A 16,238-nucleotide genomic window follows, 5' to 3' on the forward strand; every position below is an offset into this window, starting at 1 on the left:
AACGTAGCAGAAATTCAAAATTTTCTACGCATCACCAAGATCAATCTATGGAGTAATCTAGAAATGAGGGGAAGGGGAGTGCATCTACATACCCTTGTAGATCGCGAGCGGAAGCGTTCAAGAGAACGGGGTTGATGGAGTCGTACTCGTCGTGATCCAAATCACCGATGATCCTAGCGCCGAATGGACGGCACCTCCGCGTTCAACACACGTACGGAGCAGCGACGTCTCCTCCTTCTTGATCCAGCAAGGGGGGAGGAGAGGTTGATGGAGATCCAGCAGCACGACGACGTGGTGGTGGAATTAGCGGGGATCCCGGTAGGGCTTCGCCAAGCACTAACGGGAGGGAGAGGTGTCACGGGAGGGAGAGGGAGGCGCCAGGGGCTAGGGTATATCTGCCCTCCCTCCCCCCCCCACTATATATAGGGCCAAGGGAGAGAGGGGGGCAGCCTTGGCCCTTCCTCCAAGGAAGGGTGCGGCCAGGGAGGAGTCCTTCCTCCCCAAGGCACCTCGGAGGTGCCTTCCCCCTTTAGGACTCTCCCTTTTTTCTTATCTCTTGGCGCATGGGCCTCTTGGGGCTGGTGCCCTTGGCCCATATAGGCCAAGGCGCACCCCCTACAGCCCATGTGCCCCCCCCCGGGGCTGGTGGACCCCCTTGGTGGACCCCCGGACCCCTTTCGGCACTCCCGGTACAATACCGATAAAGTGCGAAACTTTTCCGGCGACCAAAATAAGACTTCCCATATATAAATCTTTACCTCTGGACCATTCCGGAACTCCTCGTGACGTCCGGAATCTCATCCGGGACTCCGAACAACTTTCGGGTTACCGCATACTAATATCTCTATAACCCTAGCGTCACCGAACCTTAAGTGTGTAGACCCTACGGGTTCGGGAGACATGCAGACATGACCGAGACGACTCTCCGGTCAATAACCAACAGCGGGATCTGGATACCCATGTTGGCTCCCACATGCTCCTCGATGATCTCATCGGATGAACCACGATGTCGAGGATTCAATCAATCCCGTATACAATTCCCTTTGTCTATCGGTATGTTACTTGCCCGAGATTCGATCGTCGGTATCCCGATACCTTGTTCAATCTCGTTACTGGCAAGTCTCTTTACTCGTTCCGTAACACATCATCCCGTGATCAACTCCTCGGTCACATTGTGCACATAATGATGATGTCCTACCGAGTGGGCCCAGAGATACCTCTCCGTTTACACGGAGTGACAAATCCCAGTCTTGATTCGTGCCAACCCAACAAACACTTTCGCAGATACCTGTAGTGTACCTTTATAGCCACCCAGTTACGTTGTGACGTTTGGTACACCCAAAGCATTCCTACGGTATCCGGGAGTTGCACAATCTCATGGTCTAAGGAAATGATACTTGACATTAGAAAAGCTCTGAGCAAACGAACTACACGATCTTGTGCTAGGCTTAGGATTGGGTCTTGTCCATCACATCATTCTCCTAATGATGTGATCCCGTTATCAACGACATCCAATGTCCATGGTCAGGAAACCGTAACCATCTATTGATCAACGAGCTAGTCTCCTAGAGGCTTACTAGGGACATGGTGTTGTCTATGTATCCACACATGCATCTGAGTTTCCTATCAATACAATTCTAGCATGGATAATAAACGATTATCATGAACAAGGAAATATAATAATAACCAATTTATTATTGCCTCTAGGGCATATTTCCAACAATATCTGGATCTTGTTTGATGCGAGACGGTTATTCATTTAAATCAGAGAATAATGGTTGTTCTATTTATATGAGTAATATCTTTTATGGTCATGCACCCTTGAAGAGTGGTCTATTTTTGTTGAATCTCGATAGTAGTGATACACATATTCATAATATTGAAGCCAAAAGATGCAGAGTTGATAATGATAGTGCAACTTATTTGTGGCACTGCCGTTTAGGTCATATCCGTGTAAAGCGCATGAAGAAACTCCATACTGATGGACTTTTCGAACCACTTGATTATGAATCACTTGGTACTTGCGAACCGTGCCTCATGGGCAAGATGACTAAAACACCGTTCTCCGGAACTATGGAGAGAGCAACAGATTTGTTGGAAATCATACATACAGATGTATGTGGTCCGATGAATATTGAGGCTCGTGGCGGATATCGTTATTTTCTCACCTTCACAGATGATTTGAGCAGATATGGGTATATCTACTTAATGAAACATAAGTCTGAAACATTTGAAAAGTTCAAAGAATTTCAGAGTGAAGTTGAAAATAATCGTAACAAGAAAATAAAATTTCTACGATGTGATCGTGGAGGAGAATATTTGAGTTATGAGTTTGGTCTACATTTGAAACAATGCGGAATAGTTTCGCAACTCACGCCACCCGGAACACCACAGCGTAATGGTGTGTCCGAACGTCGTAATCGTACTTTACTAGATATGGTGCGATCTATGATGTCTCTTACTGATTTACCGCTATCGTTTTGGGGTTATGCTTTAGAGACGGCTGCATTCACGTTAAATAGGGCACCATCAAAATCCGTTGAGACGACGCCTTATGAACTGTGGTTTGGCAAGAAACCAAAGTTGTCATTTCTTAAAGTTTGGGGCTGCGATGCTTATGTGAAAAAACTTCAACCTGATAAGCTCGAACCCAAATCGGAGAAATGTGTCTTCATAGGATACCCAAAGGAAACTGTTGGGTACACCTTCTATCACAGGTCCGAAGGCAAAACTTTTGTTGCTAAATTGGGAATTTTTCTGGAGAAGGAGTTTCTCTCAAAAGAAGTGAGTGGGAGGAAAGTAGAACTTGATGAGGTAACTGTACCTGCTCCCTTATTGGAAAGTAGTTCATCACAGAAACCGGTTTCTGCGACGCCTACACCAATTAGTGAGGAAGTTAATGATGATGATCATGAAACTTCAGATCAAATTATTACTGAACCTCGTAGGTCAACCAGAGTAAGATCCGCACCAGAGTGGTACGATAATCCTGTTCTGGAGGTTATGTTACTAGACCATGGCGAACCTACAAACTATGAAGAAGCGATGGTGAGCCCAGATTCCGCAAAATGGCTTGAGGCCATGAAATCCGAGATGGGATCCATGTATGAGAACAAAGTATGGACTTTGGTTGACTTGCCCGATGATCGGCAAGCCATTGAAAATAAATGGATCTTCAAGAAGAAGACTGACGCTGAGGGTAATGTTACTGTCTATAAAGCTCGACTTGTTGCGAAAGGTTTTCGACAAGTTCAAGGGATTGACTACGATGAGACCTTCTCACCCGTAGCGATGCTTAAGTCTGTTCGAATCATGTTAGCAATTGCCGCATTTTATGATTATGAAATTTGGCAAATGGATGTCAAAACTGCATTCCTGAATGGATTTCTGGAAGAAGAATTGTATATGATGCAACCGGAAGGTTTTGTCGATCCAAAAGGAGCTAACAAAGTGTGCAAGCTCCAGTGATCCATTTATGGACTGGTGCAAGCCTCTCGGAGTTGGAATAAACGCTTTGATAGTGTGATCAAAGCATTTGGTTTTGTACAGACTTTTGGAGAAGCCTGTATTTACAAGAAAGTGAGTGGGAGCTCTGTAGCATTTCTGATATTATATGTGGATGACATATTGCTGATTGGAAATGGTATAGAATTTCTGGATAGCATAAAGGGATACTTGAATAAGAGTTTTTCAATGAAAGACCTCGGTGAAGCTGCGTATATATTGGGCATCAAGATCTATAGAGATAGATCAAGACGCTTAATTGGACTTTCACAAAGCACATACCTTGACAAAGTTTTGAAGAAGTTCAAAATGGATCAAGCAAAGAAAGGGTTCTTGCCTGTGTTACAAGGTGTGAAGTTGAGTAAGACTCAAAGCCCGACCACTACAGAAGACACAGAGAAGATGAAAGATGTTCCCTATGCTTCAGCCATAGGCTCTATCATGTATGCAATGCTGTGTACCAGACCTGATGTGTGCCTTGCTATTAGTCTAGCAGGGAGGTACCAAAGTAATCCAGGAGTGGATCACTGGACAGCGGTCAAGAACATCCTGAAATACCTGAAAAGGACTAAGGATATGTTTCTCGTATATGGAGGTGACAAAGAGCTCATTGTAAATGGTTACGTTGATGCAAGCTTTGACACTGATCCGGACGATTCTAAATCGCAAACCGGATACGTGTTTACATTGAACGGTGGAGCTGTCAGTTGGTGCAGTTCTAAACAAAGCGTCGTGGCGGGATCTACATGTGAAGCGGAGTACATAGCTGCTTCGGAAGCAGCAAATGAAGCAGTCTGGATGAAGGAGTTCATATCCGATCTAGGTGTCATACCTAGTGCATCGGGTCCAATGAAAATCTTTTGTGACAATACTGGTGCAATTGCCTTGGCAAAGGAATCTAGATTTCACAAGAGAACCAAGCACATCAAGAGACGCTTCAATTCCATCCGGGATTTAGTCCAGGTGGGAGACATAGAAATTTGCAAGATACATACGGATCTGAATGTTGCAGACCCGTTGACTAAGCCTCTTCCACGAGCAAAACATGACCATCACCAAGGCTCCATGGGTGTAAGAATCATTACTGTGTAATCTAGATTATTGACTCTAGTGCAAGTGGGAGACTGAAGGAAATATACCCTAGAGGCAATAATAAAGTTATTATTTATTTCCTTATGTCATGATAAATGTTTATTATTCATGCTAGAATTGTATTAACCGGATACATGATACATCTGTGAATACATAGACAAACAGAGTGTCACTAGTATGCCTCTACTTGACTAGCTCGTTGATCAAAGATGGTTATGTTTCCTAGCCATTGACATGCGTTGTCATTTGATTAACGGGATCAAATCATTAAGAGAATGATGTGATTGACTTGACCCATTTCGTTAGCTTAGCACTCGATCGTTTAGTATGTTGCTATTGCTTTCTCCATGACTTATACATGTTCCTATGACTATGAGATTATGCAACTCCCGTTTACCGGAGGAACACTTTGTGTGCTACCAAACGTCACAACGTAACTGGGTGATTATAAAGGTGCTCTACAGGTGTCTCCGAAGGTACTTATTGGGTTGGCGTATTTCGAGATTAGGATTTGTCACTCCGATTGTCGGAGAGGTATCTCTGGGCCCTCTCGGTAATGCACATCACTTAAGCCTTGCAAACATTGCAACTAATGAGTTTGTTGCGAGATGATGTATTACGAAATGAGTAAAGAGACTTGCCGGTAACGAGATTGAACTAGGTATTAAGATACCGACGATCGAATCTCGGGCAAGTAACATACTGATGACAAAGGGAACAACGTATGTTGTTATGCGGTTTGACCGATAAAGATCTTCGTAGAATATGTGGGAGCCAATATGAGCATCCAGGTTCCGCTATTGGTTATTGACCGGAGACGTGTCTCGGTCATGTCTACATAGTTCTCGAACCCGTAGGGTCCGCACGCTTAAAGTTAGATAACGGTTATATTATGAGTTTATGTGTTTTGATGTACCGAAGGAGTTCGGAGTCCCGGATGAGATCAGGGACATGACGAGGAGTCTTGAAATGGTCGAGACGTAAAGATTGATATATTGGACGACTATATTCGGACATCGGAAAGGTTCCGAGTGATTCGGGTATTTTTCGGAGTACCGGAGAGTTACGGGAATTCGTATTAGGCCTTAATGGGCCATACGGGAAAGGAGAGAAAGGCCCCAAAGGGTGGCCGCACCCCTCCCCATGGACTAGTCCGAATTGGACTAGGGAGGGGGGCGCCCCCTTCCTTCCTTCTCCTTCTCCCTCCCCTTCTCCTACTCCAACAAGGAAAGGAGGAGTCCTACTCATGAATGGTTGGTTGTTATTCCTTTGACCATGATATTTTTATTACTTAAATGTTCTAATATATTGTACAAAGCTTCCATTTATGTCTGCAGAAAAACCAACGATAAAAAAAGCTCTCAAATATATATTTTAGCTCATTAGATCAGTTGTAGAAATCATGTGCCATTTTTATGTTCATGTCATCATTTGATTATATTTGCCATAACTCGACTTGGTGCTCTTCAACATACACTACAAGGTCTCTAATTTCTCTGAATACTCTTTACAATTCTTAATGCAATCCTTTCAACGGGATAAAAATATATTTACTCAAATGATGCCTATCATCGCTACACAAAATATCATTACTTTTCACTCTTAAGGAGATACTTTAACCAACTGTTCCTAGAATTTTAATATGGGATATGCATTCTTCTTTTGTTGATATCTTTTATTATGTTGATACGTCTGATCCTGTGGACTAGCATAGCAAATGTAAATGTGAATGTGAAGGTGGATTCCATCAAATTGTCTGTGCAGGTTAGGGTTGTCCTTGATGCTTTATACAGACAACGTGTTCAGATATCTTTCATTGGACAGACCTCTAACGTGATCATATTGCTATTTTCATCTTTTGGATTTGCATATAATGTTGACACCACATGTGAATCTGAAGCCACTCGTGCTAAGCATTCCCTGGTTTGCCAGCTTGTGTGTTTCACTAATGGTGAAGGTATGAATCTGTTTCTTTACTGTGCAGGTGTGCACACACCTTCCATCACTAATGGAGTTGAATGTGGCCGGGGTCGCGCTGCTAAAGCACTGCATCTTCTGCGTTGCACGTGGCGACTAGATGTATCAATAGTGACGAAGCAAGGTGAGTGGGAGCTCTAGAATTTCATGTTAATTTGAGCTGTTGACGGGGTCGTTTCTGTTGTTGAATTACTAGATTATGTTCTGGTGTCTTGGTTTGCAGGCGTGCGTGAGCTCTGGTATGGAGAGCTTCATCAGTGTCTTTGAGTGCGCTGGATGGAAGAGTTATGTTACTCGCTCACCCATGGAGTTCTCCAAAATTGTCTGTTGCTTCTTACTCTCCGGGGTCATCCTTAACTGATTTAATTTGTCCCAATTTGTGGTAATTAGGGAGAGAGACAACGTCGTCGTGTTGGTCGCTGAGCAAGTAGATCAAAGCACAAACACGGGAGGTATCCGACAACAACGACGACCACGACACCGTTCCACTTAGACTTAGAGGCAAGAGCAATGATTCCACCGGCAGCAGAGATCAACAAGTTCTTCTCCATCAGAGAGTAAATGCTTCGCCGCCAACTAAGTGAAGTCTTAACTAAAAGAAGTAAGTGGAGACTTATCGTTGAGCTACAGTCACTTGATCGTCGTCACAAACATTGTTGCGCCAAGAATTGTGCTGTTGCTCTACTTCAGGTACAAATTGGACATCATGTGAGGCGTGACGCTCAACTTCGGCAAGGAAGATTGCGACCGTGCACGTAGAAAGGAAAAGGTGCCCACATGATGAAAACAAGTCTCAAAAAGGAGGTTAGCTGATTAATCACAGACATAACGCAAGAGTTATGGTACAGAGAAAAAACTTCTTCATTCAGGATTACACACGTGTCATGTCTCATAGACGAGCATTGGAGGCAAGGGATCACTTGTACTTCGTATGCCCTTTTGCAAAACTGTGTTGGCAATATGTTTGTCCTTCATGAAACCCTCCCTACTGGGACAGGTATTCAAGACGAAGTTGCCCATCTCAAAAAGTTGCTAAATCTGCCTTTTGCCATGGACATTATTATACTGATCTCATGGGCAATCTGGACCACAAGGAATGACTTCATCTTCAAGCACATTCCTCCAAATCTCTATACTTGCAGGCGTCGATTTAAGGAGGAACTAAAATGGTTTACCTACACGGCTAAGAGAAAGGAGCTCACTAGCCTCATGGATTGGATTCAGGTTTTCAGATACAATTCTCGATAGCTTTGTTGTATCTGTTGTATTTTCTGCCTTTGTTTGTTTTGCTTTTTGTACTTTCCTTTTGATTGTATAGATTATTTTTGTTTTGAACCTTACCATCTACCTCTTATTTGAAAATCAATAAAAAACACTGTTTCCTTAAAAACAAGGAGGTTAGCTTAGCGTTAGCGAGCTAGAGCCTCCTGTTGAGCCCGACTTATACCAAGTCGCCAAAAGCCTAGGTCAGAGTAGCAATTCGGGTGAACATCAAACTTTAGGGACCAATAATAATGGCGAGCCTAAGTTATTGTTCACTTGCCTAAAATCTGTCCACTCCAGATATTCTCTCGCCCAAGAGACTCTTTCCCGAGAATTCCTCTTCTTTCGACTCGTCTAAACGAAAAGAAAACCTTGTGTGCTATTTGTAAGAATAGAAAGCAGGATTGCATTGTATTGTGGTTGAACATTGTGTGCTGGCGCAATGTGCTCAGTGTTGGGAAAGAGTGAGCATTGTTTACAAATTCATTTGTTAGCCCGTGGCAATGCACGGGCAGTCTACTAGTCAATTACTCCCTCCGTTCCGAATTACTTGTCTTAGATTTGTCTAGATACGGATGTATCTAGCACTAAAATGAGTTTACATACATTTGTATCTAGACAAATCCAAGACAAGTACTCCCTCCGTCCGAAAAAACTTGTCATTAAAATAGACAAAAAGGGGTATATCTAGAACTAAAATACATCTAAATACATCCCCTTTTATTCATTTTGATGACAAGTATTTCCGGACGGAGGGAGTAATTCGGAACGGAGGGAGTAGGTAGGTAGGTGATCTTTTTAACAAAAAAAATCCATTTGCGCGCGGTGGAATGCACAGAGCCCCGATCTTGGAAGGCGGCGCAAATCCAAAACCCCCGTGAACCAATCATCACAGCACGCGCCGCGCCACGCCACGGAACGCATGGAGATCCACTCCCGCAAGCCACAGTGACGCACCACCGGCGCGGCGGCCGCCGTTGCGCAAAGCAGATCTATCTATCCAGCGCGCGTGTGCACGCACATGCAGCGACCGTCCATCACGCGCTATCATTTCGGCCTGTCTGCTCCCATACCATCTCAGGCCCATCACCCCTGACCGCCGGCTGACCTGTTGCAATCGAAATTTGGAAACACCCATGTTTTTGCCTAAACCCGGAAAAGACAACAGCTCGTATTCCCGGTTTCGATCCATCGTCCCTGGTTTGCTGACAGTTTTTTTTAAGCATCAGTACAGACACAAGCGCTCATATATACGCGCATACACTCACCCCTATGAACGCACACACGTACACCCTACCTCTATGAGCACTTCCGAGAGACTGAGCCGGCATATCATCTTGAGATTTACGAAGCCACCATAGGCGCCTCATCGTCGACGAAAACGTCTTCTCCCACTAAAAGCGCATCGCCGGAAATCCTGAAATAAATCCAGAAATAATGCGAGCACCAGGATTTAAACCCTGATGAGTTGGGATACCACTGTCCACCTAATCATCTCAACCACAGATTGATTCGCGGTTTGCTGACAGTTACACAGCCAAAAAGATCACAAATGATGTAGGAGTAACAACAAAAGGCAGAAACGCCTCACTTTTTGACACTGTGTGTATGTGACCCCAGAATGAGATGAAAGAATCTAGCAGCAGTAGTAAAAAGCCAACATCATCAGTCTACACACACAGATCTATACGGATGTGGGGGACAAGCAGAAAAAGGTGAAGAGAAAGACGAAGAAAACGCAGCAAAAAGCAGATCCCCATTAGCGAAGGGCCAGCCCAAAGAAGAACCAAAACTTTACACCAGCCGACCTGCCTCTAACAAAACAGACTCCACACATCCTAAATAAACATCAGCGCATATGTACCAGCAGGCAGCAGCCACCTCCAGCAGCTGCTTGTTACTGTATATTATGTATGAGACGACGATCCGATGGTCTCGTTCTCGAACCGCCGGATCTCGCCGGCGAGGCGCTTCATGGCGTCGTCGTACACGTAGGGGACGCCCTCGAAGGTGACCTTGCGGCCGCCGCCGGGCCTCGGCACGAACTCCTGGCAGGGCTCCCCCAGCACGTTGATGGAGTTGTGGTAGTGGTAGTACCTGATCAGGGCCTCCGTCTTGTGGGTCGACCTCCCGTAGACGTTCTGCGACATGTGCACCCCCGTCGCGTACGCGTTCCGCGCCTGGATCGCGTACTTGCGGTCGCGCCGCACCCTCGTGATCGAGTTGCGGAACACGAACTTCTCGAATCCCCATTCTCTGCATCATCGGTGAAATGTGCATGTTAGTTCTCACGTCATTGCTATTTGGAATGGGAGATGAAATGCCGATTACAGTCTGAAATGTAAGATCAACAACAAAGGCAAAAACCATCTTAAATTTTGGATGTCATGAAATTTCCAAAAGGATACTCAGGAACGTTAGTGACATCTGCATGTTAGTTCAGATTATGTTGCTGCTATTTAGAATGAAAGGTGAAATGCCGGTTAGTCCGAAAGGTAAGATCAACAAGAAGGGAGTGGGCAAAAACTATCTTAATTATTGGATCTCATGAACAAAGCAATTCTAATTTACAAAAGGATACTCAGTAACGTTTCTGTCAGCGTAGCCATTTTCTCTCTGTTTTCAGGCGGGCAGAAAGCAATGACCTTTATTTGTGGAACCAAATCATGATATACTAAGGATTTTGCTTCAATGGTGCGAGCTGGAGAACAAACGTATAAAAGCAGTGATGTTTGTTTGTAGAATCAAATGATTCTTTGCTAAGGTCTTTGGCTCAATGTTGAAAGCTGGAGAACAGAATGTAGTAAAGTAATGACCTTTGTTTGTGAAACCAACTGATGTTTTACTAAGATTTTTGGTTCAACAGCGAAAGATGTTGGAGAACCAAATGTGTTAAAAGTAATGTAATGACCTTTGGTTGTGACACCTAATGATGCTTTAGCAAAAAAAATGGTTCAGTGATGAAAGCTGGAGAACAAAAGTAAAAGGTGTCAACCGCCATGTTGCCTTGCAGGACTCAATTTGACCAAAGGAAATCTAACCAATTTTTAATTAAATACTAAATGTGCAAGGTCGAACTCAAGCAGCACAGTGCCCAATTGTTCAACAGACTGCATAAACAAGTAACTGCTTTGAGAATGTTTGTTTGTTTGATTAAACTAAACAACCAAGGTTCAACGGCTAAAATATATATTTGGGAATGCTACCAAACCGGTAGGACAAATTGTAGGAGTATTTACTACTACCAGCCTGAATCCGATACACCTGAAGCTAAATTTGGGAGGCGGCGTGACAGAGATCTCGCAATCATAAATATAAAACTGAATCACGAATGGACAGATACGGGATAGAAATCACAAACAAACCTTGAGTAATCATTCCTCGGATTCTTGACGCAGAGCTTGGTGGACATGGGATTCTGCTCGATGGTGAACTGCGTGTACCCCGAGAGCCTGCCGAGCACCTGGTCCAGAGCCTGCCCGTTGGGCAGGTAGAGGTACTCGTCGACGTCGAAGAAGAAGGTCCAGTTGGCGGCGTGCCGGTACCGGTGCAGGCAGTCGTTCACCACCAGGAACTGGTTGTAGTAGTAGCTGTCGAACTCGGCCTGCGCCCGGATGTCCTGCACCGTGACCCGCCCCGCCCTGATCCACGGCTCCAGCACCGCCCTCACCTCCGGGCTGACGCCGCCGGCGTCGTGGAAGACGAAGTGCGACCTGGGCCCGAAGAAGTGCGCGTGGTACGCCACCCACTCCCGCATGCGGCCGGCGCTGAGGTTGCCGTAGAGCGAGGAGCCGCAGTAGAGGTAGTCGTACTGGAACGGCGGGCTGAAGACGGACTCGTCGTAGGCGCCCGGCGCCTCCTCCAGCGCCACGAAGCGCTCGTACCGGCGGGAGGCGGTGGAGTGGTAGGCGTGCACGAGCAGCCTGCCGCCGGCGTTGGCGGCGTTGGGGTTGGCGGGGAAGGTGCAGTTGACGACGACGGTGGTGTAGACGCGGCCGTACCCCCAGTCCGGCAGGATCTTGTAGGCCTTGGTCCGGACGGCGCGCGGCGCCGGGTCGGCGGCGCTCGGGTTGGGCTGCCACTCGCACTTGAAGTAGGGGGTGCCGAACACGTGCGTGGGCTTGGACGCCAGCCCCACCACGGCGAACGTCCGCGGCCCGCCCCGGTACGCGCCCATCTGCACGAACAGCGCCGCCGCGCTGCCGTACGGCCGGAGCACCCGCTTGTTCGGGTCCTCCGGGCGCACCGCCGCGGTGCCGGACGGCCGGGGCACCGGCCTTTTCGGCTCCTCCGCCCGCGCCGCCGCGGTTGCGTGCGGCCGAGGGAGCACCGGCTTGTTCGTGTTCGGCTCCTCCGCCCGCGCCGCCGCGGTTGCGTGCGGCCGAGGGAGCACCGGCTTGTTCGTGTTCGGCTCCTCCGCGCGCGCCGCCGCGCTTACGTGCGGCCGAGGGAGCACCGGCTTGTTCGTGTTCGGCTCCTCCGCGCGCGCCGCCGCGCTTACGTGCGGCCGAGGGAGCACCGGCTTGTTCGGGTCCTCCGTCCGCGGCGCCGGCTTCGCCAGCCGCATCGGAACGGCGGGGGTGGCCGGAGCCGGCGCCGCCACCGGTGCGCTCTTCGTGGCCGTGTCGGAGGACGTTGAGTTGGCGGAGTGGACCTCAGTGTTGTTGGCGAGGGGGAGGGCGCAGGGGGGCGCGGAGGCGGAGGAGCGGGCGGCGGCGAGGAGGGAGCCGTAGGGCTGGAGCTGCCACAATGCGACGAAGAGCGTGAGGAAGGCGAGCGAGGCGACGAAGAGCTTGATGTCCACGCACGGGACGGCGACGAACGCTCCACCGCCGCCGCCGCCGCCTCCTCCCGCGTCTGTCTTCTTCATGGCACGCACGTACGGTTACGTACGACTCTGCAACCGAAACGGCCACCAGCTCGTCGATCCGCCTGCGCGGCCGGCCGGCGCTCCGCTACGGGCTCTGCTCCCGTGCTCCGGCCGGACCAGTGCTCCGGTTTGCGCGCCGCGCGAGCTTTCCCCCCTCCGTCCGTCCGTCCGTCCTGGTTATCTTTCTCGGGAACGGGCGAGGGGCTGGGTGGGCGGTAAAAGGCAAGGGAGGTTCGATCGAGATGCGTGGAATGTGGGGGGTGACGGAGGGGAGGGGAGGGGAAGGTGGCGGGGAATCGACGGGTCGGTCGGTCGGTGTGTCGACGTTGTCGACGGGCGGAGCGGGGGAGGGATTGTTCTGGACGCTGCGGGTGGGAGACGGGGGGCGGCGCCGCGAAGCAACAGTCAAGGCTGGCTGGCTGGCTGGCTCCGGGCGGGCAGGGGAAGGAGGGAAGGAAATGAAGGCGCGTGTGAGTCGAGTACTGGTGGTGGTGGAGTGAGTTTAGGGCGATTAACCGCCGGATCCGCGCGGTCCGTAACGCAGGCCACCAACCGCGTTCGTAGGGCGTCGTGGCTGGCTGGCGCTGGCGGTGAGGAAACTTTGGGAAGGAAATCAAGGGCCGCGGCCGGACAACGCGTGCGGGAACGGCCGCCGGTTTGGCTTGGACCTGTCGCAAGTCCGGGCATGCAAGCAACAGCGCCGCGGCACTGTGGATCGGAGACGAGTAGTGGTTGTACAGCGACGGGGTGGCTCGACTCGTCTCCGGTAGAAAAGCCGTCGCCTGCACGGTCTCACTTCGGGCGGTACGCACGTGGTTGATAGCCGGGTCGTGGCCAGTATACAGTGTATACGCTCCGCAAGGACCTCTCTCAGCGAAAAAAAAACGCTCCTTACAGCATCTACGGCCGTGCACCCTAAACTCTTCTCAAACATCCGGACGGACCACCCGGTCAGTCGGACAATGACCGTTCACGAAATTTTGATTCAGACGGACGCCTCATACACCCGGGCTGACAGACACCCCTCATATCCAGTTCAAAGATGAGGCGGAGATGGGGCGCCCGGATGCGCCCGCCACGTCATACCAGGGCAATGCTGGCCTACCCGATCCCACATATATTTCTCCCCATCCGCTTATGTACCAAACCCTAACCACTCCACTCCACTTCCCTCCGCCATCCAAACTCGTCTCTCGCGTCGTCCGCCCGTCTCCGGCATGGCGGGCAGCAGATCCGAGTACTTCACCTCCAGATCTGTCGACCCCGAACTCATCCCACGCGGTCCCCAAGGAGGAGATGGTTGCCTGGCTTGCGTTTCGCCTCTCCCGGGAGGAGGTCCGTGCACGGCAGCACTCGGACTCCTACCGTCGAGAATCCATTGCGCCCGCCCAAATGGCCCATGGATCCTTAGGGCAGTAGTCGATGCCTCGCTGGAGGCAGTGCGGTCCGTCTGGCGTCTGAACACGGTGGCGGACGCGCAACCCCTTCGTTGGCGTACCGAGCATCGGGACACATCATGGGCCTCGTCCGACGAGAACATGGCACGGTGTGCCCGCCGTGCGAGGCAGCGCGCGGGAGGCGGCTGCAACCCTTGCGGCGGTGGACGTCGGCGAGGCGGTGTCGCATTCTCCGGCGCCCCGTATGGTGCAGCAGTCCGGGCGCCGCAACCACATTGTGGTGGACGTCGTCGGCCCGTCCCAGAACGGATCCATCATCGATCTGACGTCCACTGGCACCGTTCGGGTTATGGATTCCGACGAGGAAGAGTATGCCATGGGAGATGACGACGCCTTGAGTCCCATGAGCCGGCTCGTGTCCCATGTGTTGGAGAACGTAGTAATTTTAAAAAATTTCCTACGCACACGCAAGATCATGGTGATGCATAGCAACGAGAGGGGAGAGTGTTGTCCACGTACCCTCGTAGAGCGACAGCGGAAGCGTTATCACAACGCGGTTGATGTAGTCGTACGTCTTCACGATCCGACCGATCAAGTAGCGAACGCACGGCACCTCCGAGTTCTACACACGTTCAGCTCGATGACGTCCCTCGAACTCCGATCCAGCCGAGTGTTGAGGGAGAGTTTCGTCAGCACGACGGCGTGGTGACGATGATGATGTTCCACCGACGCAGGGCTTCGCCTAAGCTCCGCAACGGTATTATCGAGGTGTAATATGGTGGAGGGGGGCACCGCACACGGCTAAGAGATCTCAAGGATCAATTGTTGTGTCTCTGGGGTGCCCCCCTGCCCCCGTATATAAAGGAGCAAGGGGGAGGCAGCCGGCCAAGGGGAGAGGCGCGCCATAGGGGGGAGTCCTACTCCCACCAGGAGTAGGACTCCTCCTTTCCTTGTGGGAGTAGGAGAAGGGAAGGGAGAAGGAGAAAGAAGGAAGGGGGCGCCCCCCTTCCCTAGTCCAATTCGGACCAGACCATGGGGAGGGGTGCGGCCACCTTTTGAGGCCTTTCTCTCCTTTCCCGTATGGCCATTAAGGCCCAATACGAATTCCCGTAACTCTCCGGTACTCCGAAAAATACCCGAATCACTCGGAACCTTTCCGAAGTCCGAATATAGTCGTCCAATATATCGATCTTTACGTCTCGACCATTTCGAGACTCCTCGTCATATCCCCGATCTCATCCAGGACTCCGAACTCCTTCGGTACATCAAAACTCAATAAAACTGTCATCGTAACGTTAAGCGTGCGGACCCTACGGGTTCGAGAACTATGTAGACATGACCGAGACACATCCCCGGTCAATAACCAATAGCGGGACCTGGATGCCCATATTGGCTCCCACATATTCTACGAAGATCTTTATCGGTCAGACCGCATAACAACATACGTTGTTCCCTTTGTCACCGGTATGTTACTTGCCCGAGATTTGATCGTCGGTATCTCGATACCTAGTTCAATCTCGTTACCGGCAAGTCTCTTTACTCGTTCCGTAACACATCATCCCGCAACTAACTCATTAGTCACAATGCTTGCAAGGCTTATAGTGATGTGCATTACCGAGTGGGCCCAGAGATACCTCTCCGATAATTGGAGTGACAAATCCTAATCTCGAAATACGCCAACCCAACAAGTACCTTTGGAGACACCTGTAGAGCACCTTTATAATCACCCATTTACGTTCTGACGTTTGGTAGCACACAAAGTGCTCCTCGGTAAACGGGAGTTGCATAATCTCATAGTCATAGGAACATGTATAAGTCATGAAGAAAGCAATAGCAACATACTAAACGATCGAGTGCTAAGCTAACGGAATGGGTCAAGTCAATCACGTCATTCTCCTAATGAGGTGATCTCGTTAATCAAATGACAACTTATGTCTATGGCTAGAAAACATAACCATCTTCGATTAACGAGCTAGTCAAGTAGAGGCATACTAGTGACACTCTGTTTGTCTATATATTCACACTGTTGGGGAACGTAGTAATTTCAAAAAATTTCCTACGCACACGCAAGATCATGGTGATGCATAGCACCGAGAGGGGAGGGTGTTGTCCACGTACCCTCGTAGACCGATAGT

At 49.3% G+C, this 16,238-nt stretch overlaps 1 protein-coding gene across 1 annotated transcript; it reads right to left on the reverse strand.

The window, feature by feature from the left end:
* Positions 1–9,463: 9,463 nt before the first annotated feature.
* Positions 9,464–13,350, reverse strand: LOC123145266 (galactan beta-1,4-galactosyltransferase GALS1). Its single transcript, XM_044564637.1, has 2 exons — positions 11,202–13,350; positions 9,464–10,092 (listed from the first exon to the last, which is right to left on the reverse strand). The coding sequence occupies exons 1-2, from the start codon at positions 12,704–12,706 to the stop codon at positions 9,744–9,746; spliced, it is 1,854 nt and encodes a 617-aa protein (XP_044420572.1). The 5' UTR covers positions 12,707–13,350; the 3' UTR covers positions 9,464–9,743.
* Between the last annotated feature and the right edge of the window lie 2,888 nt (positions 13,351–16,238).

Source organism: Triticum aestivum, chromosome 6D (assembly GCF_018294505.1).
Source record: "Triticum aestivum cultivar Chinese Spring chromosome 6D, IWGSC CS RefSeq v2.1, whole genome shotgun sequence".
Classification (NCBI taxonomy): Eukaryota; Viridiplantae; Streptophyta; class Magnoliopsida; order Poales; family Poaceae; genus Triticum; species Triticum aestivum.

Coding starts and splice junctions, on each gene's coding strand:
- LOC123145266 (XM_044564637.1), bottom strand. CDS start 12,706: ATGAAGAAGACAGACGCGGGAGGAGGCGGCGGCGGCGGCGGTGGAGCG. Junction 10,093..11,201: donor CCGAGGAATGATTACTCAAG/GTTTGTTTGTGA, acceptor CCGATGATGCAG/AGAATGGGGATTCGAGAAGT.